Below are 25302 nucleotides of genomic sequence, written 5' to 3' on the forward strand. Positions count from 1 at the left end.
TCGTAGGTGACGGGAGTCACGGCACGAAGCATTCGGTATGGGCTTGTGTAACGAAGCAGCAGATTTTCTGACAGGTCGACCTGACGCGAAGGCGACTATTGAAGCATCAAAGAACCAGGCGGGAAGTGCCGGTCTCTGTATCGCAGATCGTACAAGCACGCCTTTCTCTTTCGGGATATCAGAAGGCAGTCACGGGCAATTTCCCTTGCGTGGGCCCAGCGAGCGATGGCGTCAAGTGCACATTCACTCGTCGGCGTGACCAGGTGAACAGGTAGGGTTGTGTCGTGGGGCAGTGCTGGTGTTCGACCGAACAGAAGGAAAATTGAGGGGGGGGGGGGATAACCGACTGTGTTGTGGTGCGAGGAATTATAAGCAAATGTGAAAAAGGTACAGCGAAGTCCCAGTCAGTGCGGTCTCAAGAGACATATTTCGCGAGCATGTTTGTGAGAGCGCGATGGAGACGCTCCGTGAGGTCATTTGTGTGCGAATGGTGTGACGTGGATAGATTGTGCCTCGTGGCACGAGACTGCAGGATGTCCACGATATCTTTTGATAGGAATGTCCGGTCAGGGTCTGTGAGAAGTTGTCGCGGAGCTCCATGCAATAAAATCATGTAGCATAGAAGAAAATCGGCGACATCTCTGGCGCAGTTTGCAGGAAGCGCTTGGGTGATGGCGCAGCGCGTGGCGTAATCCGTGGCCACAGCGATCCACCTTCTGAGCGATACCTCAGAGGTAGAAAAAAGAAAAGTGCCAAGTAAATCCAAACCAACCCGAAAGAATGGTTCCTCGGGAATGTCGAGTGGTTGAAGGTACCCAGCAGGGCGCGTCGATGGTGCCTTTTGTCGCTGGCATTTCTCACACGCAGCTACGTATCTGCGAATGGAGCCAGCTAGCCCTGGCCAAAAGACACGTCCGCGCATCCGGTCGTAGGTACGGGACGCACCCAGGTGACTGGCAGTGGGGAGGTCGTGAAGTTCATGGAGAACAGCCGATCGAAGGTGCATAGGGATCACAAGGAGTAATACAATGCCGTCAGGATGAACGTTGTGGCGGCAGAGTACTCCATCTTGAAGTGGGAATAAGTGAAGGAAACTTTCGCCAAGTGACAATTTCAGGACGGGTCTCGGCGCTCCTTGTCGGCGACATGGAGCAGTGGAAAAAGAGAGAACACAGGCGCCGGTGTCAGTTTCAGACGTAGAGGTAGCGTCTTCAACTGGGTAGCGAGAGAGGCATTCTGCGTCTTGTTGTTCGCGTCAGGACTTGTAGGTCACTGTGTGCGGATATTCTTGTAGTCGGGGGGCCCAACGACGAAGCCGGCCAGTAGGATCCTTGAGCGACGAAAGCCAAAACAGCGCATGATGGTCTGTCAAGGTTGGCCTGTTTTTTCTTGCCTAATTTTCCTCTTTCCCTTTTCAGATTGAGGAAAATCCTAGACCACATGACCTCTGAAAGCTGCAATTTGCTCTATCTGACACTTCAAGGTCCTCCACTAAGCTGTGTCGGCAGAGACTATGAAATCTTTTTCATTTCTTGTTTCTCCACTAGAGCTTTTCGAGGTCCACTTGCCGTTCCTACGCTTCCTCAAGAAGGTATTTATTCTTCGGAGCTTATTTCTTTCCGCAAATTCTACCAGCATCTCCTTTAGAGTTCCTAGTACAGATGCCGTAGTTAGCAATTTCTTATTCACCAGGTTGCCTTTTTCCCCACTTTTGCATTGAAGTCGCCAATGACTACAGTATGTGGCAACTGCTACGATTGGGTGGATATCGTATTTTCCCGTAAATAATTACAGTATACTGAGTCTGCACTTTTCTAATCACTAATTCCATATCTTCATAAAACGCTTCCATTTCACCATCATTATGACTGGAGGTTATAGCATAGGCTTGTACTACCTTTGTTCTATACCTCTTATTCAGTTTTATTACGATTACTCTTACCATATCATTTATACTCTACAATTCCTCAATGTTGCCCGCTGTGTTTTCTCGATGAGAAATCCTACATCGTGTTGTCTCTCATCTGGAAGTCCTCTATAGCAAAGCACTTGGCCGATAGTGAGCACTGTATAAGCATCACCAGTTCTTCTAACCTCACTAAGATAAATGATCTCTCAGGTTATGCCTGATAATTCCTCAATGAGCCCTACTAAGCTAGTTTTACTCGAGAGGGTTCGTGTGTCGAACATTGCCAGGTTCATTTAAAAGTGGCGGATCGCCGGATCCAGAGATTCTTAGCACCCTCTGCCGTGTCGCAGGTCTGACTGCCGCCTTGGTCAGATGCTCTGCAGCCGCTGGGGTCTGAGCACAATGGTTTATTTGTGAGGGTCATGAGAAAGGTAGTGGCCCAATGCTGCACCAGGGATAACAACTCATGTTCCGGTGAGGGAGTGTCTTTGTTCAAGCTTAGTGGACTTTCCCAATTTGGTTGCACCTTGAGTAGTATAGCCCCACTGGTTCTCGGCATTTTCGGTCGGTGTCAGGCGCCACTCAAAGCCTGATAATGTAGAGTACTGGAGGAAGGTTCAAGCCTATGACGTGCAGATATTGACCTTTAGACACTACCGCAAAAAGACATCGTGTGGTTTTCCAGAAAATTGGTAATTTCTGTTATACGATTATGTGTGTAATTTATTACGTCTTGCGTTAGTTCATTAGGCTAACTTTTGGTGCGTAGTACTCTGACTGCAGCAGTCCCACTATGTTCTTTCTTTAATTGTGAAAGGCTGCGTAGTCTGCTTTTATTTATTTCCATCCTCCTATGTAATTTGCATGAAAAGTAGCGAGTATGCACGCTTTGAAACCACATCGACAACGCAATGCAGGAATAATATTACTCTGTAGCCTGCTCTAGCTATTCATTATGCAAAATAGAAGTGAGGCGTGCAGACAGGACACAAGAGTAGAAAAGTGGACAACACGAACGCCGGCGTTCGTGTTGTCCACTTCTCTACTCTTCCGTCCGGTCTGCACGCCTCTCTTCTATTTTGCATAATGAATCCTTACCAACTACTCAGCTTTCTGTCGTTCTCTCCTCTAGCTAATCTTTGAATGCCACTCAGTGTAGATTGTCTTGGTGTACACCTATGACGTGTTCTCAGAAGTTTCCTTTCTTTTGAAGGATGTGCGGGACCTTTCAAAGTCCAAGAGTTGCATGGCCAGACACCACGTGTCGTCATATCTAACGGCAACAACACGAGTCCCGCCTCACCTGCGCCCAGAACCCTCGTATGCTTTCACACCATTTGGCAGCGCGACGCCGCCATAGTTAGCGACAGCTTACGTCAGAAATATCGCTCATAGGTCTACTCGCTCACGCACAGACCAGCCTGTGAGCCTGAGTCTTACCAAGGCCTGCTGAGTAGAGTTTTGGTTAGTTTGAGTCGAGTGAGATGGGCTGAAGTTTGGTGATTCTGTGTCCGAGTGATGCCGAATAGGCAAACTTTTCTGATGCTGAGTTTAGGTGAGCTCTAAGCAAACAAAATATCCGTCAGATCCGACGTCAGATCCTGACGTCGATACACTTTTGAGGCACACTTCACCATTATGCAGTTTACTGACCGACTCTTGAAAATAGCACTGAGAAGCCGTGCGCAGAATGCCCTTTAACTGTACATAATTCCCTTTCAAATATTACCTATTTTCGGAGATTTCCGTGGTGCTGACCTATAAGTCCTACTTTCAATATCCCATTGTCGCCATGGTTACTTTTTAATTGAATAAATCAACTACGAAACCTGAGCCCTCTGATGCCCACTGCAGCTACGCTTTCAGTTAGACGCCGTTGAGTTAAGCTAGGAATTTGTAGTAATGACTGACGGCAGAGTTATCAGAATCTGAACTTTCATTCGCCTTTCTTTTTCTCCGCAATACTTTCACGGTATCGCTTATTGTCAATCGCTCTTCTTTTAGGCTAGGTCAATAATACTGCTTAAGCACGCAAATAATATCCACTATATTGTAGTAACTCAATGTACTTTTCTGTAATATTTCTGTTTACTTAGCCTATTACGCCAACTTAGTCACCGTAGGGGTCACTGGCTTGGGACGTTTCGTGGTCCTGATGCCATCGTGGTCGTTCCAATATCGTTATTTCAGCTTCGTCGTCAGACTTTCGTCATGCTGTCATCGTCCATACAGGTGTTATTACGCCACAGTCTCCATGTTATTGTCGTCATACTGTTTTCGTCATTACACCGACGGTAAGGTAACGCCGGAGACAGGGTGTGTCGCATATAGTCGGAGCAAAGAAAATCTAAGGATGACCAAGACAGATTATAAATAACATGGTCTTCAGCAATATGGTGTGTTGCTACATTGCTTAAATTTTTGTGTCAGTATCGGCAGTCATCGTAATATTGTGTTGTACTGTTGTGCGTACTGTTGTCTCCCATAGCTGATGTCCTCGTGAAGCGGCCACAGATGACTTGAAAACTACAATAAATAAAGTTTCAAAGCTACCACAATGTCAAACTTTCTTGTCAGATAATTCTGTGCCCTCCGGGTGATGATAATGCAAAATTCCAGGACACCTAAACATTTCTTATCTTTCGGATGCGAAATAATTGTTGTTCAATAGAACGCCGCTCAGCCGTCCTTCCCGTTACTAACTCCTCGCAGGCCAGCGAGAGCGTTGAGTTGCCTGGCGCGTTTTCGGCCTTATCGAGGTACAGTTAGAACGCAGGGAAGAGCTTGTCCGGTCAAGGAACACGTGGATAACACAGGCTTGCGAGAGCGAGCATGACGTGGCGTCGCGGCGATTCTCACTACACTCATACAACACTTGGCGCGCTATTGCTGCAGGAGGTGTTCCCTTTCACCCGTTCTTCTCCGTCGAGGCGCGCTGATGGCATGGTGTCGCAGTCAACGGTGACTCCCTCGACATGCGGTCGTGATAGAGCGTCGCTGCCAATGGGAAATGAGGTGCCGTTTTGTTTCTACAGATGACATATGCCGGTTTTTTATCGTTCGTGGGCCATTCGACACTTTCGCATCAATAAAGTTTCAGGTACGCCTTTCAGCATCGCTTCTGTAATTAGAGCTCGCTGCCATGTGAAATAATTTGTTATGGCCGTAAAGGTAAGTGTGTTACCCATCGCACAAGTTCACATCCTTTCCGTTGAAAAAGTCTGGAAAGGGTACTCATGAACGAGATCATGCGGCTTTTCCGCAGACTAATTCTACCAACTGCAGCCTACTGCGTAAACATTTTATAGCTAGTAGTTTCGTTTTTACACACTAGCAGTGAACCTTGAAAGAAGGAAGCCAGAACACGGACAGACAGGTTGGGTTTTCTCTCCGAGAGCTTTTACCAGGTGAGCTGCAACGTTTTAGACCAGTTATATAGTTTATTGAGAAGTCCCGCCACCAATGAAACAGTCGAGTGCACATGTTGAGCAGGTGAGTATCAAGTTGATCGGCCATGTCGTTACTGGAGTTGCGCGAGGCAGCGAGCCAAAGTGGCTCTGCAGACTTTCCCGGTGTCCGTCTTTGGTAGTGAATCCATGAAGAAGACACCACCGTATAGGTGCTTGTGTACAGCATGGCTACCTGCAAGGGAAGGAGAATAGTTGTTGGAAAATCTCTTGCTTACAATAAAGCTGCTCAAAACAAAGGAGGGGCGTCATGCTGTGTCCTATTCCAGCTAACTTCAACTCCCTTGCCAGCTAATTTACACGGGATATTCTCGAAATCGTATCACTGCGCCGCTTGTGACGTCATGTCCAGACTGTATTTGCGTAGACTGGGGGGAGTCAACACTCCAGCCCCCTAATTTTCCGATGACCCCTCTACCTCCTCCTTTACCCCGAAACAAAAGCTTTCAGGAGGCAGGTTCATACAGAGTGACATGAATGACAGGGTTAGGTTGAATACGAAAACAAAGGGTGGGGGATTATGGGGTGATACCCTCACCCGTGCACACGCAGAAACACTTTCGCCATTGCGCCAAGAACAAATGGACTAAAAGTGCGGCGTACCATGCGTCCGTGACAGCTCGCCTTTGGGCGGGCAAAAAAGACAACTATATTTTTGCATAGAAAGAAAGAATTTTGCTGGCCGCATAACTTATGGCTGACACCTTAGTGGCCAGAAACATGGATGGCGCAATGAATCGGGAACATAGTATCAGAAAGCACAGAGAATATATATATATATATATATATATATATATATATATATATATATATATATATATATATATATATATGGTATATATCGTGCGTGTAATGACATTTAAAATGAGTGCCATCAATCTTGAAACCCTTCTTATTGGAGTCGCACTGTAAGATCCAATTACATTTCCACATCTCTTAATAAATTCAGCGGGAAGGTAAGCGGCTTAGTATTTTTTTTTTTGGTGTGAGTATGTTACTGTCTGTATCAGGTTTACATTTTTCACTTTCTTTCACATTATATTGCGACAGGCTTAATTTCAAGTTACTGGATTGGTGATTTTCAAGCCTACTAGACATGAAATAATGGACCTTATCATATCTGATGTTCGTGTTCTAAGTTCTCGCATGAAGTCAACATTATCCAAACTTGAAAAGTGTAAATAAGCAATTGATCAGTCTTACTCAATTCTGCAGCTATACGCATTTTATGATTATGAACATGTAAAGAATGCGGTCACATTAAGGTTTAAAGCAACAGAATTAATTGGCGCCTGAAAGCCATATTGGAGCTGAGAGAAAAGAAAGGTAAGGGGTGAGGAGTAGAGGCCGGTGTAGAACCCCCTCATTCCCGAAATATATTTCGGCCTACGCCACTGCCAGACTAATAACCTCATGCCGTGTCTGCGTTCATACCTAGGAGACGCTGATTTCTAACACCTAACGTATACTTGATTTCTCTCCGTCGAAAATTTATTCACTGTGCCGGGACTGGGGAGAGTGAACATCTGTGACATACAGTACTACTCTGGTAATGGTCAGTTTGGGGAATTCGTATTCTGCTTGAGAAGTCATTCATTTTGTAATTGTTATTAGTTATCGGCTAAAAATGCAGCAAACAATTATTGATCCCATTAAACTTCGTCACTGAGCTAAGATCGCATATACTCCGCTTAAGAAGACAAAATCTGGCACATGACGGCACTAGGAAGCGCTCCCAAGTTGTGAGCGAGCGGTTGCTCATTGATATTACTGAATAGAAAAGTATACTCTCAATGCAGTGTGATAGTACTAAACCATGGGTACTAACATCGATGATGACAAAATTGAAATACAGCTATGCAATGCGTCACCAACGAGGAAGTAGAAAATTGTAGGCGCAAGTCTTAGCAAAACGGCAGAATGAATCCGGAGTAAATGTGCATAGCCTTTGTAGTTGACTTTAAGCTTAGGCACTGTTATGCTGTAATGTGAAATGCAGAATTGATTGATGTGTTAGATTAACAGAATTCGTGTAATGGAAACCAATGTGTTGTCAAAGGCGAGAAACGATCACATGAACTGATGACATTGGGCAATATGTAAGCATATTGTGTTGTAGGCTTACAAAGGAATATGATATGTGGCGGTTGCTCAGAGAGAATCACCTGTCTTTGGGGATGTAAACAGCCTGATGAGCTTAATCGTCCTGTCAATCATTATTGCTGCAACAAAGTTCTTACAAACCATGGTGCCTTACTGCACGACAGCTATGAGCGCGTCTATAGGCACAACACGAAAAAGAAAAAATATTTCTGCTCCAGTGTTATGCAATTTACGAAGTCGTGCTGTATGCTCTAAGTAAGCGTTCTTATTAAAAATGAATCACACGCGGAATCTGGTATCACACGCACTGGTATCCATGTAATACGAGTCAGCAACGCCTGAAATAGACATTAGCGATTATTTTATAAGCGAAATTGATTACTTGATGAAGTTTTACTGCCTGAAGCTGTGAAGTGGGTGGAAAGACGCCCGATTGTCTCACATTAAATGTGGCTAATTTCGAACGCCTTTTAATTATCCGTTGTGCGCCAAAGATGAGGTAAACAAGTGATGTCGAAATCAGTGCCATCTGAACTCAGCCGCAGCGGCCCGTAACATGCAGGCGACCTCACGCTCAGCGGCACAACACCATAGTTGCTGTGCCACCATGGCCTGTGTAAGCATAACTGCGCTGAAGCTGCTAGCTAGGTCTTCTCGTGTCCTCGTATTCTGATTCAGTTTCACCAGAGAAGGCTTCAGTTTGTATTCACCGAACTCCTGATTTGATATCGCACGAGTGAGTATAACAGTGTGCCCCTGTAGCGACAGACGTCTAGTCAAAGGCAAGTAGACCTTGCGTAGTGGAACTGAAAAATTCAAAGCGACTCGCTAAATCGCACTTGTTCGATTCGGTCGTCTCTAACATAATTCTATCTCCGTGAAACGCTGCACACACTTGTCGCCGTTGTTACGGATTCAAGAATATTAAGATTTCAATTTCGAAGTGACATTGACTAATGAAATTAAAGTAGTCATTGATGAAATAATCTTCAAATATGAATACAACAGTCTTTCTGGAAAATGTAATCTTTTTCGCCAATCAGGCATGCGCCAAAAAAATCAAGGGCACTGTGCCTCTCAAGTAATGTTTTTAAAAAATGTGCGGGTTACTTATACTACGTGGTAAACATAATTATGTTGCATGTACAACACTCTTGCTCGGAACTATCGCAAATGCTGTTATTTAATGTTCTCAGGAAGAAAGAATAGCTCCTCGACATGTTGGTGGAGCTGTGCGGCCCTCAAATTTCCCCCAGACAGCAAGAAGATTCACCCACTCGACATAATAGTATCATAATAGTTTCGGCATGTTTGTTTTCCATTACACTGTTTTGCAGCTCGAAGCGGTACGGGGGACAAAGAGAAAACGCGATTGTCCTCGTTTTCTCCTATGTCCGCTGTTCCGCATCGAGTTTCACCACACACACACACACACTAATGTCGGGTATTGGCAAGTACTGTTTTGGAATAATTTGTAGTGAGGTTTATACCTGTAGTGTAGTCTGGGTCGTGCAGATGCATTAAAGGATAGTACAGTGTGTGTACTTGAGCTCATTGTGTCGGATAGAGCACCATCGATGTCCCCATGACACTGCCCCCTTTCAACTTTTGGTATGCTTGACTGCTTGGCGGATACGCTTCACTGCAATACTCTTGTACGCTTTGCCACTTATTACGGTTGTAGTACGGTGAAACTCAGTATAGGAAACCTACGAGTAGCACGTTTATCGCAATGCCGCGTGCCTTAAGACTATACACGAACACCGGTACAGCCGTTGAGAAAGTGCGCTAGGCAAGCTAGAAAGCACCATCCAAAAAGAGCGTAACTCATCAACGACTTTGCCCTTACAACACGCTCTGAATACAATTCGGAATTTTTAGGGTGTTAAATATTGTGAATAGTAAATGTGTCTCTGGAATCTATTCGAATTTGAACCTATTCGAATAGAATATCGAATATCGAACACCACTAGCCATTATGGCCAACGTTATTTGCTGAGCAAGAAGGCCAGCTATTCCTGACGCATAACTTACTCGCTACTGTTGCTTTAATCTTTTCGGCGAGCAGCTTTGAGTCTTTCCTGCGGCCCTCGTCTGTGAGCACCACAGTAGCCGCGGGCACCTCTCCGTAGTCGGGATGCGGGATTCCCACAACTGCCACCTCGGCTATGTCAGATGCATATTGACGGAGAAGAAGCTCTTCCAGTTCGGTGGGAATCACGGTGTCGTCCAAGCACTTGATCATCTGCTTGAGGCGCTCGACAATGTAGAGCCGGCCATCTTCGTCGTAGTAACCTGCGTCACCTGCGCGATCATTGCCATGAGCCTACAGGAGTCAAATGTTGAATTTATTTCTGTAAATCATTTTAGTTGACGAACTTCGCGACCAGCCTAATTTTATACGCCACCGCTACCACGTGGGATGCCGGTATAACAATAGTCCACAGCATACTTAACAACTATATTTATCATATCAAGCAGCTACAGTTCCTTACATGTCAGCAATGCCGGAGCAGCTTCTTTCAAAAACGCATCATGAACGTTTCCTCTGTGCTACAAGAAAACGTTACCTTACTGATGCAATTGATAAAAAAGTGGGTGCACTAGTTCGTCCACAAAAATGAGTAACAAACGGCAGTAATCGCCAAGTATTAGAATGAGAACAGCTTATTACAAAAAGTGGATAGTAGGAAAGAATTGGTAGCGTCTTCTACAAACTACCTGCTGGCTATCACCGGCCAGAAGATGCACTGCATACAAAAGGCCGAACTTTCCGGTTGTTTCCTTCACGGAGACGACTACCACTCGGCCCTCGCTAACAGGAGACTGTTTACACGATATCCATAACGCGTGCGGTTAAAAGACGAAGAAACGCGGGAGGTAGGCAAAGGGCGGGCCGTGAATGCAAATGATTGGGTGACTAGGCAGAGTGATCTGCGGGGCATATATTCACTGAACTTCGAGCGGCTCTAGCTTCCTTCGCTGTTTCATTCACCACGCCGGGCTGCATCGTGAAGATCTTGTTTTAGGCAAATTGGTTGCGGCATACGACGTCACATCACTTCACTATGACGAGAAACAGTGCGAGTGCGAAAGATCGCGGTTAATTTAATTATACTTGGAATGATGACGGAAGTAGAGCGACTGCCTGCCTACGCCCTTGAAGCATGAACGGCAAAATAGAAAGTCAGATAAAAAGGGCGCGTGGCCTCACGTATCAAGAGTGGCTCAATAATAATGTGCAGCCTACCCTGGCAAGGCGGTGCCGGGGGAAAGACGGATAGTTCTTATCAAGGTCGCATTATTTAAGCATAGTCGCTTCACGAATTCCGGGGTATCTTGTTGCACGAGGCAAGCATGGCAAGCAGGCTGTAATGGTCCCTTTGCTTTGACGGTCACTTTTAACGTTTAACCTTTTAATGCGACTAGCTAACTTTGCATTGTAACCTTGTTGTCTTTCCAGCTATCTGTGCAGTTAAAATTACGAGCGATCTCGGAGGTAGTACAGTGTAAAAAAAAAGTGGCCGCATCAATCCATTGGGCTCACTATTTAAAAAAAGATAGAGGGCAATTCAGCCTGTAAGTTGAATGTGATAAGGCACTCTCTTCATAGATGAGTTGGGGGTGAGGATATATACGGATATATATATATATATCGACTCGCAAAGCGTTAAGACAGTTTGATATATATATATATATATATATATATATATATATATATATATATATATATATATATATATATATATATATATATATATATAATGAAAGGGGGTTTATTGCAGCTCGTACGCGGGATCGCAAGTAGCGCTTGATCGCGAGTCCTAGGCGTTCGCATCAGCAGCCCGAGCTCGGGTCTCGCGCCGCAGCGGTGGCAGTCCGCACAGCGCCACATGCATGTTGCCCACTACAATTGCCCCCGCGGCGAAGAGGAGCCATCCTGGCGACCTAAGGGGATGACACGATAAGAGGGTCGTGGTACGGTTTCAGGCGGCTGACGTGAACCGTCTCGCGGCCACGGCGGCGTTTGTCCCAAGATGGCGTCACCGGTTCGACCACATAATTCACACGCGATGTACACGCGACGACCCGGTACGGAACCTGATATTTCGGAGCAAGCTTTGGGCTAAGGCCTGCAGATTGGAAGGGCAGCTGAAGCCAGACGTAAGAGTCCACGGCGAAGGACTGTGTGGGCTGCCCGTTGTCGTGGCGATCTTTGTGAATTCCTTGGGTAGCCGACGTGAACGAGCGAGCCAGTTGGCGGCACTCTTCAGCATGGCGAGCAACTTCGGAAAGAGGGGTGAATTCAGAGGCATCCGGATGATATGGTAGCACGGTGTCGAGGGTAGTGGATGGTTCACGTCCATAAAGAAGGAAAAATGGTGAGAAGCCTGTGGTAGCCTGAACGGCGGTATTATACACGTACGTCACAAAAGGGAGGACATCGTCCCAATTGGAATGATCAGACGCAACATACATAGTGAGCATGTCACCAAGAGTGCGGTTGAAGCGTTCCGTTAGGGCGTTAGTCTGTGGGTGATATGCCGTAGTGGTCCGGTGAATAGTGCGGCAAGCGGCGAGCAGCTCATTAATAACTTCGGACAGGAGGACACGGCCTCTGTCGCTGAGCAGTTCTCGCGGTGCGCCATGCCGTAAGATGAAATGCCGTAACATAAATGCGGCGACGTCGCGAGCAGCAGCCGAAGCAAGCGCAGCAGTTTCTGCATATCTTGTAAGGTGGTCTACTGCGACAATTATCCAACGATTTCCTTTAGCAGTGCATGGAAGAGGCCCATAAAGGTCAATGCCAATCCGATCAAAAGGACGTGCAGGACACGGTAAAGGTTGCAGAGGGCCTGTCGTATGAGGAGATGTCTTGCGTCGCTGACAGGCTACACATGACCGAATGTATTTGCGGACATAAGAATACATGCCGCGCCAGTAGTAGCGCTGGCGGAGCCGCTCGTAGGTTTTCAGGACGCCAGCATGAGCTTGTTGTGGGTCGGCGTGGAAATACGTGCATATGTCGGAGCGCAAATGGCGAGGGATGACTAGCAGCCATTTGCGACCGTCCGGCTGATAGTTTCGGCGGTATAAGATGGCGTCCCGTAGCACGAAATGGGTGGCTTGGCGACGAAGGGCTCGAGGGCATGTAGCCGTTGAAGAACTGTGAAGAACGTCAATGAGAGACACAATCCACGGATCTTTCCTCTGTTCAGACGGCATGTCAGTAACAGCAAGTGTAGCAACCGGGCACTCTATGGATGAGGGTGGTATTTCGTCGGATCGCATGGGCGATCGGGAGAGTGCATCGGCATCAGAATGTTGGCGCCCGGATCGATAGATGACGCGAATGTCAAATTCTTGGAGCCGAAGAGCCCAACGTCCAAGACGGCCTGACGGATCTCTCAGTGACGCAAGCCAGCAAAGCGCGTGGTGGTCTGTCACAACATCGAACGGATGGCCATACAAGTAAGGGCTAAATTTGTTTAACGCCCAAACTATAGCCAAGCATTCTTTCTCTGTGACAGAATAATTGGTTTCTGCCTTCGTGAGGGCACGACTCGCATACGCAACCACATATTCCGGAAAGCCAGGCTTGCGTTGCGCAAGGACGGCTCCAAGACCAACGCCGCTGGCGTCCGTATGAACTTCGGTCGGTGCAGTCGGGTCATAGTGGCGTAGAACAGGCGGTGAGGTAAGCAGGCGACGCAAAGTGGTGAAGGCTTGGTCACATGCCGGAGTCTAATCGCGAAGGTCACCAGGGCCAGCCAGGAGCTTCGTCAGGGGAGCGATGATGCAGGCAAAATTGCGCACAAAGCGTCAAAAATAAGAGCAAAGGCCGACAAAACTTCGGAGCTATTTCAGTGTAGTCGACCGTGGAAATTCTGCGACAGCACGAAGTTTGTCAGGGTCGGGAAGGACGCCGTCTTTGGAAACGACATGGCCAAGTATGGTCAGCTGGCGGGCTCCGAAGCGGCACTTTTTCAAGTTAAGTGGAAGGCCGGCGGTGGCAAGGCAAGTAAGGACTTCGCGTAGACGAGAGAGGTGAGTGGTGAAATCAGGGGAGAAAACTACCACGTCGTCTAAATAACACAGGCACGTCTTCCATTTGAGGCCTCGCAGAATGTTATCCATGATCCTTTCGAATGCCGCGGGCGCATTGCAGAGGCCGAATGGCATTACTGTAAACTCATACAGGCCATCAGGCGTAATGAAAGCTGTCTTCGAGCGGTCGGATTCATCCACTGGCACTTGCCAATAGCCCGATCGCAAGTCCAAAGTAGAATTCAGCACCATGTAGACAATCCAGGGCGTCATCTATGCGCGGTAGAGGATAGACATCTTTTCGTGTAATCAGCTCGATCAGCTTACTGTCCTTCGAGTACAAAGTATTTACTAAGGTAATCGCAAATAGAATCAGGAACACCTTAGACTTATGTCAACCAAAGGACCGGGCAGGATTCCGTTAAGGCTACTCAACAATAGACCATATCCACACTATCCATCAGGTGATAGAGAAGTGTGCGGAGTATAACCAACCGTTATATATAGCTTTCATCGATAACGAGAAAGCGTTTGATTCAGTCGAAACCTCAGCAGTCATGGACGCATTACGCAATCAGCGTGTAGACAAGCCGTACGTAAAAATTCTGAAAGATATCTATAGCGACTCCAGAGCCACCGTAGTTCTCCATAAAGAAAGCAACGAAATCCCAATAAAGAAAGAAGTCAGGCAGGGAGATACGATCTCTCCAATGCTATTCCCAGCGTTTTTACAGGAGGTATTCAGAGACCTGGATTCGGAAGAATTGGGGATAAGAGTTAATGGAGAATACCTTAGTAACTTGCGATTCGCTGATGATATTGCCTTGCTTAGTAACTCAGGGGACCAATTGCTATGCATGCTCCCTGATCTGGAAGGGCAAAACAGAAGGGTGAGTCTAAAAATAAACCTGCAGAAAATTAAAGTAATGTTTAACAATCTCGGAAGAGAACAGCAGTTTACGATAGGTAGCGAAGCACTAGAAGTGGTAAGGGAATACATCTACTTAGGGCAGGTAGTGACCGCAGATCCGGATCACGAGTCTGAAATAATCAGAAGAATAAGAATGGGCCCATGTGCATTTGGCTGGCATTCTCAGATCATGAACAGCAGGTTGCCATTATCCCTAAAGAGAAAGGTGTATAACAGCTATGTATAACCAGTGCTCACGTACAGTGGGGAGCAGCCTTGTCTAGAGCGCGGCGACGGTGCTCTGCGGAGCAAGTCAGCGCCACCTAAAGTTACGCTCTGGGATGGAGCTATGCGTCTCGTGCGCATGTGCGGCCAAAACAAGGCGGTGCCTGCTCGTGGGTTCTCGGCCTCAGTGCTTGCGCTTCAGTCCGCCAGGGCCGCGCTGAATGATATGTAACAGCGGCCGGAAAAGCAACGCGTTTCGCGCGAATCACGGGGCGGCTAGGCAAGCAAGTGCAAGTGATATCGGGTGATCGCGCGTTTATAAAGCACGTCCAAGTGATAGCGGGTGATCGCATGTTTCAGGCGCAGACCAGGCTAAGAGTGCGAGAACTGGGCCTATATGGTTTTTTTGGTGCCTATTTTCGTCGCCTATTTTCGTCGGCTGTCGCCCTTAGGTAAATACGCAGTGCAGATGCACGCCGAAAGACATTATGGCCGCGCTTGCTTGCCTGGCCGTCTCGTTACACTCGTGAAACACGGCGGCATGGCGACGCCCTCTCCGCCATCACAGCGTCACAATTGCAGGCAGCGCGTCCCTGGCGGCACGAAACGAACTCATAAGGCGGTGGCTGGACAAGGAAGCGATGAGCAGGCATACCTCTGTTTCTGCCGCGCATGCGCGCGGGACGCATACCTCAAACCCAGAGCGCCATGTTAGGTGGCGCTGACTTGCTCCGTAGAGCACCATCGGCGCGCTCTAGAGAAGGCTGCTCACCACTGTACGGGGCAGAAACCTGGATGCTTACGAAAAGGGTTCTACTTAAATTGAGGACGACGCAACGAGCTGTGGAAAGAAGAATGATGGGTGTAACGTTAAGGGATAAGAAAAGATCAGATTGGGTGAGGGAACAAACGCGAGTTAATGACATCTTAGTTGAAATCAAGAAAAAGAAATGGGCATGGCCAGGACATGTAATGAGGAGGGAAGATAACCGATGGTCTTTAAGGGTTATGGAACTGGATTCCAAGGGAAGGAAAGCGTAGTAGTGGGCGACGGAAAGTTAGGTGGGCGGATGAGATTAAGAAGTTTGCAGGAACGACATGGCCACAATTAGTACATGACCGGGGTAGTTGGAGAAGTATGGGGGAGGCCGTTGCCCTGCATTGGGCGTAACCAGGCTGATGATGATGATTATATATAAACTACTTGGACAACCGGACATGGACCGGCACCTGTTTCGCCTAGTAGGCCACTTGCGCCACTGGGTACGGTGCAACGGGGTATCGAACACTGGGTATGTATTTCAGCGTTCACAAGCCTCCGCTTTTAATTATTCCTGATTTCCGCTCCATAACCGCATCACATCGCATTTGAAGACCTCATTACCATCACATGTTGTGTGTCATGCTGTCACATTACCACGGTGCTGTTCAATTGCCGTGACAAGATGTTTAAATAAACAACAATAAAACGTCTCAACACTGAAAAACAAGCGAGTTACACCTACAACCCGAGCACTCCTTTCATATGCATGTGTGCCAGCATAAGCACAAATGTCGATGGCCTTGTGCACAAACATTGTACAAAGCTCAGCTTCCAAGATCATCCAACACGTGTGTTGGATCTGCATAACTTCCCAAAGTAACAGATCTCTGCATTTCGGTCAGCGATATGTTCTCGACAAACACCTTATGTACAACAGTCCAAGTACAACGCCTGCACTTTGGCACATCCTTAGCCTCCCTTGGCCTAAGGTTTCCACATGTTTCGGCGCAAAGCAGAACCTGTTGTAGCGAAATGCGCTGCTGATCCAAAATAACGAATGAAGGAAAGAACACACGACAACTTGACAAGTGCGTCGTCTGCTCTTGTGGCCCTGTAGCCATTTTCAATACAGCTTTTACAACAAAGTAAGTCTAACCTCAGCCCTTCAAGCAAGACTTCAGTTGCAGAGTCGGAGTCAGATGCTCAAAACAGTACGTGGCCACGGAGACTGTAACCTGGTATGATGTTTTGCTTCAGTGCAGCAATCCCCATGACTTCTGGTTGTGAAACTTTTTACAAAGTATCTTATGCGCTTAATTTGTTTGCAAACTGTCAACTTTTTTTCACTGTGGACGCAAAAGCTTTTTTTTTCTTTCTATAAATAATTTTGTCACCTATACGTGGAGACTGTGAACATCAGAAATAAATGACTACAAGGTTAGAAAAAGTTCAACGTCGTACAGCGCGCTTCATAAGCTCAAAGTACCGCCGTTTAGATTCCGTCACACTGATGTTGCAGTTTTGTGAACTGGAAACACTAGAAGTACGAAGGCAAAAAAATCGTCTAAGAGTGTTTTTTAGAATGCTACATGGGCATTCAAAAATCAACAAAGATGAGTATGTTCAGCTTCCAGGAAAACGAAGCAGTCGTGTTAATCATGGATATGTTTTACGCCCATAAATTGCTCAGAGTGATGTGTTCCGCTGTTCTTTGTTTCCTGCGGTGATTGAACTTTGGTACGGAATATCAAGCTTCGTGGCAAATGCCAGTGATGATTGTGAATTTCAAAAATTGTTAAACGTGTATTTTTGTGATTCCGTTGCCGCTTGATGCACCTGTATATATGGTCTACCTGTATTTAAAGCCTCCCTGTAAGAACCCTCAGCAGAGGGTTGAAAGTATGAAGAAATAAATGAAATAAAATCTATTTAGCACCAGAAAAATTTTCAGGCCAAGTTGGGCTCGTTTGTTTCCTTACACTTCAGAAATATATACAAAAATATATAATATACCACTTTCACCCGCTGATAGCCTCCTCCCAATAAAATTTCAACGCTCAAAAGTGTATAGCATGTCCAAAAGTGCATAGCATGTCCCACATTAATACGAAAAATATAGTGCTTGTTTTAGGGCGGAATTTGCCCCAGAGGCCAATTATCACCAATTTGACTTTCGTTATCGCCCCCAAAAAATTGAAAGTCGAATTAAAGTGTAAGGAAACGTGAAAACCTGTCACAAGCTGAACTTAGCGTTAAAGTCTTAATAAATGCACTACTGCATCTTACCCGACTTGCTCCATCCGTCATTGTCGATGATATCGGCGGTTTCTTTGGGTCGTTTGTAGTATCCCCTCATCATCGACTCCGTGCGATAACAGACCTCACCTGTCTGGTGGGGACCGAGTTTCTCCCGCGTGAGCACATCAACTACCTGAAAATTGACCGAAAAATATTGATGTAAGGTGTGGAAATCAACCTGAAATGATTATTTATTCGTAAGGTAATATAAGAAAGTTATGCCTCACCGACGAATATACTACAAATATAAAGATTAGGAAAAAAAGGCAAGCTGCCTGATAATGGCAGGCTATTATAAAGCATGAATTTTTTTTTTGTTTCCTGCCTACGTTTCTCGTGCTTGTTACGGTCTGCCGCGATGTGCCACTAACCTACACACAATGGGATGAACTACATTCGTTCCTTCTGTTTAAAAAAAACATATAAAGACATGATTGTACAAAGGTAAAGCCCGAAATTTTGCAACAATGTTCCCTCCAGATAAATGCGATGAAAGATACACTTGCAATGACTACTTGCACGAAAATATGGCGCAAGTGGATACCGCGTTGAAAGTGGTCGGAAGAGAACGATGTCCTGCACGTCACGTGAACAACTGGGATTAATATTTTTTTAAGGGAATTGGCAAGGCTTATCGGTGCATATAGGTAAAAACGTAGCTTTAGCCATTCCGTCAATATTCAGTTCGTAATAAGCAGAATTCGAAGTGTTTGAGACTGAAGTTAGGATCATAATTTCGTTAGGCTACGTAAGCTAGAGGCTTTGCACTCGTTGGAGCCTTGCAAAGGTCAGAGAGAGAGAAAAAAAAACATTTATTTCGAGAAAAGCAGAGAGGTCGGCGGGAGAAATTCGAAGGTTAAATACGTGGAACGTAAATATGTTTCCTGCTCCAGTTTGATGCTGCAAATAAAAATTTTCTAATGAAGCATTAGGTATTGACAATTGAAGAGATCGAAGATGCGAACACGCTGTACGAGCATGGGCCGGAGAACATGCCGGAGAATGTTGTTTATTTTACACATAACCCTACAGCTCTTCAAGATTTTATTAATCGCTTGGGAGCGTCAACCGGCACAATGACCAGCTCCCTCTCACGGAACGCACCTATTGTAGCCAGGATAAGTGCATGCGCGCCGAGTATGCTGGTCTCTAAGCATCAGCTGCTGTGCTATGGCAATGAAACCGGCCTAACCCTTACTGGTTACGAGCTAGTGTAACGTTATCATTTTAATGGGAGCGCAGAAGGGCGTGCGCGAATTTTTGTGTGAATTAGGGAAGCGCATAAGCAGCAGCAGGGGCTATGCGGAGCTTTACGGAATAGCCTAGCACACGATGTTCGGACTAGAGCGCATGGTCTGTGCGCATGCGCATACCCTCACTACATTCGTAGAGACGTTCCGCGATACTGCGCTCACCGTCGTGACGGTCGACACTTCTGCCAGATTACCGAAATCTTGGAGGGCTGCACAGAAATATGCGGAAAATGTTGTGAGCGCTTTTCAATGAACTCTTTCACTGCCTTATCTGGTTCAGTTATGCGAAACAGGTGATTTCATTATAGTGCGGCAATGTGTTCCGCTCAAGCTAGATATTTGCATTGTGGTGGGAATAAGAATAGCCTGTGTCTCCACTTACGCAAGCAAGCAGGCTGTTATTCCACAAAGCATTGTCTTTTCTTACATAAAAAGGGGGGGGGGGTGGCGTCCGAAATTGGGAGGAGCTGTCGCTTCATAAAATGGAATACAAAGCAAACTGTGTACCGTGACGTGACTTACACCCACGAAGAAAGAGTTATTTTTCTTACATGCATTAATAGCATCGCACAAGGAATGCTAAGTTGTTCTGGCTATGTTGTCTCATCGTAACACATCTGTTTGTAAAGTAGTGATATTTTAATTCTACTTAGCGGGTGTTGAAAACTAGGGAGGTCTTCGTGAGTAAAACGAGGATGGCGCGTTAAAGGGACACTACAGCGAAATAATAACTCGAGTTTCAAGGAACAAACCTTCAGGAACGCGTTCACTTTTGATCCGTGGAAAAAGACCTCTAAGTATATATTGTCACGTAGTACTGACGGTGAAGAAAGCAGCAAAACTGGGACTGAGGAAACTAGCGTTTTATGGGGTCAAGTTGGGCCCTCAAAAACAGGCTACATTCTAAGAACGACGACAGTGGTGAACACAGTCGGCGATGGTCGAAAATTTGATCAGCGGGTCATAGAGAAAGAAATTCAACAAGAGGGGACACTCGGCAAAACTGGCAACAGGAAACACGTCATCCCTAGTGTCAACTACATCCGTTAATTGACGGGAGCATCGGAAAAAAAGAATGTGAAATGAACTTACAGACAATGAAGCATAACAGCGAGTCGGCCTAGTTGGAAAAGATTCATCTTAAAACTTTTGCGCGCAAACAAGCAGGGACGAAGAAGCGCTCGTCCTTCTGTTGCCCTTTTCTTCGTCCCTGTTTGTTTGCGCGCAAAAGTTTTAAAAGGAATTACAGACAATGTTTTATTTCTTTTTATTCTTTCCCGCTGAAACTAAAACGTTTTGCATATAAATGAGCATATACTTCGCGACCTATTTTTCTTGCGTCACCTAGCAGCAAGCTGGCGGCACGCCAGACGCGCCAGATGCATGCGTCATTCGCCAGACGTGCCACCGAAGCGAGCGAGTCCGGCTACGCATGTGAAGCTCGCCTGCTCGGTGACCCGTCTCTTTTGGATGTAGCCCGTTTGTGGGGCTCCCGGCGTCTACTTGCTTTCCGTCTGCATTTCGACACAGCACCGCTGCACAACTGGATTACAGCAAGGTGAGGAATATTGTTTGACAGTCTGCGACGCATTTCAAGCATATTTAGGCTTACTGCAAAAAACTTAACCTATATGGTGACGGAGTTATCGAAAAACAGCTCCGCCGTCCAGGCCTAGTTCATTTTAGTTAACTACTCATACTGGGAGATGTTTACTACGCTTTCTATGTGCCCAAGCATCATTATAACTTATTTCGGTAGTTTTTGGCCACGCTCGCCGCACTTGGATTTGTGACGAAAAACACCTCGAGCGTGAGTTTCGCGTGTTCTGAGCCTTACCGGGACAAGTGTTGGCGCTTTCTCTGACCCCAGACATTATTGTAACTAATTTCGCCACTTTTTAGGGGCACTTTTCAAGCACAGTAGCCGCGCTCAGCCTAGTGGCGCAGTTAGCGAAATGTAGCTCAGCTGTGTGCCGCAGTTAGCTTCGCGTGTACTGAATCTTACCGGGAAAAGCTCGTGACGCATTCTCTGACCCCAAATATTATTGAAATTCATTTCCTAACTTATTGGGATACTTTTGAGGCAAGCTCGTCGCGCCTGGGGTTCTGAAGCTCTCAGCGACAAAGCAAGCCGACCGTGGTGAGTTAGTTTTGCGTGTGCTGAATTTTATTGGGACTAGATTGTGTCGCTTTTTATGGCCCTGCAACAACATATACCTTATTTCGGTACTCACGCTTGTCGAAATCACGACGAGCGATTGCCGAGAGTGATAACACGGAAGTATGTTGCTTGCGCCAGCAAGGTGCGTAAAGGAGAACGCCGAGGAGCTCAAGAACTTGACATTTCTGTCTTCTGAGCGACAGAAAACAAGCTTTGCACCCAGGAATCTGTCTTGACTGCGACTAGACGGCATTCTGCGAGCGTGTAACATGGTCTGGCTTGAGAGCCAGTGCTGTAGCCTCCTCTGTGTACTTGGCGTACCATCGCGTCGACTGAGGCCAAGTTGTTTTGGAAACGCTCAGTCACGTGTGTGTATTTGTGCTCCTAAAGTGCAGGAAATAATGCCCGGGAAGGGAGGGATGCTTGAAAATTAGGTAATTTCTTCAGATTTTATGACATTGTTTGGGAGGAGTCTATTTCCTACGAAACGTATGAAAAAGTGACTTTATCTGTAATGCCGCTCATTCACCACTTAGGCACGTTTCGCCTCTACACGCAATATTCCAGTTAGGTCAATATATCAAAATCATACATGCTTGTAATTTACTGTTTTCAGTTGATGGCATCCAGTGGAGCTTCGTACGACAATTACTGATGCTTATGTGGTGCCACAACTTTGGATGAATGCACAAGAAGCCCGGTACGAGCATTTATATAGAGCAAAATAAACATTTCAGAAGACGTCTTGCGTTTTCTTTATGAAATTGCTCGTAACACAGATTTGGTGGACGCTTGTAAAGATCGTTCGAAATCATTTTTACTAAATAATACAACGATTCCGCGCGAAGTCCGCGCGTGATTCAACAGTAAAAGGGGAAAAAAAAGTGCCGCGCCGATCAGCGCAGCCGGCGTGGCGTGTACCAGCTGGCGTTCAAAAAGTGCGCGCTGAAAACCAAAACCGGAAGGTGTTAGTAGAATCTGTTTGGTGCGCTACAGTCAATTCGGCAGCTGGGCTCTATGGGAGTGTCCGCTCTTGTTGCGATTTTTCGCTATGAGCGGGTCAAGCGCGTCAGCTTTTATACATGAGCCATCGAAGTTTCCAGAGTAATCGCTGGTGCCCACGTGTCTTCCAGAAAATTCTGCACAATTCGCGTCGCGCATACATGGAATCAGATTACACAAGGTACGGGGACAACGGACAGCGACATTCCAGAAACTTCCGGTACATGCAGGTGCGTCCCTCAATGAGTGATAACATTTGTTAGACGTTGAAATACACTGACCCGTAAAAGATAAAGTTCACGTGTCAATATATTAGGAGTTAACGGACCACAGTTTTCTTCCACAATTTCTGTCGCCACCCCAATGGCATCGATGCCGTGTGGTCGCGGATTTCATTGTCCTCGCCGAATCAGAAGGCGCCATAACACGTGACCGCTAGCGTAACCGCCCGCTACCTCCTTCTTTAGCTCATCGCGATAGGTGCTGACGCGCCGGAGAAGTGCGACTGCATTGAAGCGACTTCTGTTCAACATAACGCGAAATGATCCTCCGAGCTCTCGCGGCAGGTGTCGCTTCATACGACGTTGGGCCGCGGGCCGACACAACGGAAAGTGAAGCCCCCTCCTCTTTGACGGAAGGCCAGGCGCCAGAACCGCCGTTCGGTAAAGAGGGACCCTCTTTGGGACGTTCGCGAGGGACAGTAGCTACTGCAGTCGCGACTCACGAGCACCACCTACTGGTAAGTACTCGAGTTTCTACATGTTCACTGCATTGTTTGCGTAAAACAAATGCTGCCATTGGGAGAAACATGGAGAGAACACAGTTTGCTGCCCGAGCTCAACGTCCTTCATTCGTACATTGTGTAATGGCCACTGCGGCTTGTCATCACTTGCGCAACGTTAGGGCGCCGTTGATTCAATTTTAAATTAGCACAGTTCGAGGCGTTGTCTACTGGTCGTCGCGTAGTGGCTGCGGCTATGTCAGTCTTGCGTTAAGATTTTCATGCAGATCGAGTTCAGTCGCAATCGATGACCCTATAAAATAAGTTATGCGGTATGTTTTATTCCAATTTCCTGACGTCAAATTTACGTAACTGTCAGCGCAAGCATCGGGCGATGACCCGCAGCTTTGTTTGAATAGGCGAATGAAACGCTTGCCTCCTTTATAGAAGGTCGTCTTTGTTTGCTTTCAAAGCAAATGGCATTGCTTAGCTTGAATGGTTTTTCTTATCTAATTGGCTGACAAGAGGCGAAGACCACACTGAAGTGAAGATGGTTTCGGTGGGGGTGAGTTAGCACAGTGGAAGTAGTTAACGGGATTAAAAGGGTGGTGCCGGCGTCAGCAATCGCTCCACACTTCCTCTTGCTTAGCTTACGTGGGTGGAAGAAAATCACGTAAGCACAGAACGAAAGGTTAAATATGTCGCTAGAATGGATTCTCGGCGAAGCGATGTCGCAGGAGAGTAGAGAAAGCACTCAACCAAATTGTCTGCACGTTGCGTATCGTTATGTCTTCGTTGTGTGCCTTTGTGCTTCTAGTTAACAACGAAGCGATGTTGTGTACATAACCAAAGAGCTCGATAATGTTATGCTGCCACGCAAATACAAATCACCATCATCATCATCAGCCTGGTTACGCCCATTGCAGGGCGAAGGCCGCTCCTATAGTTCTCCAACTACCCCGGTCATGTACTAATTGTGGCCAAGTTGTCCCTGCAAACTTCTTAATCTCATCCGCCCACCTAACTTTCTGCCGCCCCCTGCTGCGCTTCCCTTCCCTTGGAATTCAGTCCGTAACCCTTAATGACCATCGGTTATCTTCGCTCCTCATTACATGTTCTGCCCATGCCCATTTTTTTTCTAGATTTTAACTAAGATGTGATTAACTCGCGTTTGTTCCCTCACCCAATCTGCTCTTTTCTTACCCTTAACGTTACACCTATCATTCTTCTTTCCTTAGGTCGTTGCGTCGTCCTCAATTTAAGTAGAACCATTTTCGTAACTCCAGGTTTCTGCCCCGTATCTGAGTACTGGTAAGACACAGCTGTTATAAACTTTTCTCTTGAGGGATAATAGCAACCTGCTGTTCATGATCTGAGAATGCCTGCCAAACGCACCCCAGCACATGCTTATTCTTCTGAATATTTCAGTCTCATGATCCGGACCGCGGTCACTACCTGTCCTAAGTAGATGTATTCCGTTACCACTTCCAGTGCCTCGCTACCTATCGTAAACTGCTGTGATCTTCCGAGACTGTTAAACATTACTTTACTTTTCTGCAGAATAATTTTTAGACCCACCCTTCTGATTTGCGTCTCCAGATCAGTGAGCATGCATTGCAGTTGGTCCCCTGAGGTTCTAAGCAAGTCAACATCATCAGCGAATCGCAGGTTACTAAGGTATTCTCCATTTACTCTTATCCCCAATTCTTCCGATCCCAGGTCTCTGAATACCTCCTGTAAACATGCTGTTAAGAGCATTGGAGAGATCGTATCTCCCTGCCTGATGCCTTTCTCTATTGGTACTTTGTTGCTTTCTTTATGGCGGACTACAGTGGCTATGGAGCCGCTACAAATATGATGCGCAAATATATAAACTCTCCATGGCTAACCCAAGCAGCGAGAGAGTGAGAAGCGGGCAATCACCTTGTATTCATATTGGCACGCAGCAGAGTGCCGCTACTCGGAAGAATGCAGTTTCGTACGCCTTAATAATGCGTCTTTAATGCGCCCACGACGTGGTCAGTTTTCGCGGTTTTGTGGCGTCCCGTTTTTCCCAATACACATTTGACCAATACAACAGTTGACCAATAGCGGAGTGTTCATGGCAACTACTGCTCAGAATCGAAAATATTTATTTCTATTTTGTTGGGTCTACTAAAGCACAGTCGATCTGTCACGTCAAATCAGATGAGTTTTGACGGTGTTCCTGTCTCTCGCCTGACAGACACGCTAAGGGGGCAGGGGGGACCCCAAAATTTTTGAACAATCTTGGAGGGCTGATTGCATAAATGGTATAACAAAGCTTGGAATATTTTTAGGTTATAGCTCCTCGGGATAACATTTCTTGATAACGATTGTGACGTACTTGCGCAAAGTGAGCAAGGACGGTATCAGATCAGCTCTAAAATCCATTGAGGACTTTGATCATGATCTAGCAGCTCG

General features: G+C 46.4%; 1 protein-coding gene and 1 long non-coding RNA gene across 2 annotated transcripts in view; one reads left to right on the forward strand and one right to left on the reverse strand.

Moving 5' to 3' along the window:
• Positions 1 to 5367: 5367 nt before the first annotated feature.
• LOC140213446 (uncharacterized) overlaps positions 5368 to 25302 on the reverse strand; it is a 43496-nt gene continuing 23561 nt past the window's right edge. The window contains exons 7-9 of the mRNA XM_072284675.1: positions 17712 to 17901; positions 9514 to 9783; positions 5368 to 5551 (exon numbers count right to left, since the gene is read on the reverse strand). Coding sequence (XP_072140776.1) covers positions 5430 to 5551; positions 9514 to 9783; positions 17712 to 17901 — 582 coding nt within the window. The 3' untranslated portion in view covers positions 5368 to 5429. The remainder of the gene's footprint in view (positions 5552 to 9513; positions 9784 to 17711; positions 17902 to 25302) is intronic.
• On the forward strand, positions 20393 to 21878 carry LOC140213793 (uncharacterized). Its single transcript, XR_011890770.1, has 2 exons — positions 20393 to 20534; positions 21754 to 21878. It is a non-coding gene; the product is annotated as an uncharacterized lncRNA (long non-coding RNA).

Source organism: Dermacentor andersoni, chromosome 10, assembly GCF_023375885.2.
Source record: "Dermacentor andersoni chromosome 10, qqDerAnde1_hic_scaffold, whole genome shotgun sequence".
Lineage (NCBI taxonomy): Eukaryota > Metazoa > Arthropoda > Arachnida > Ixodida > Ixodidae > Dermacentor > Dermacentor andersoni.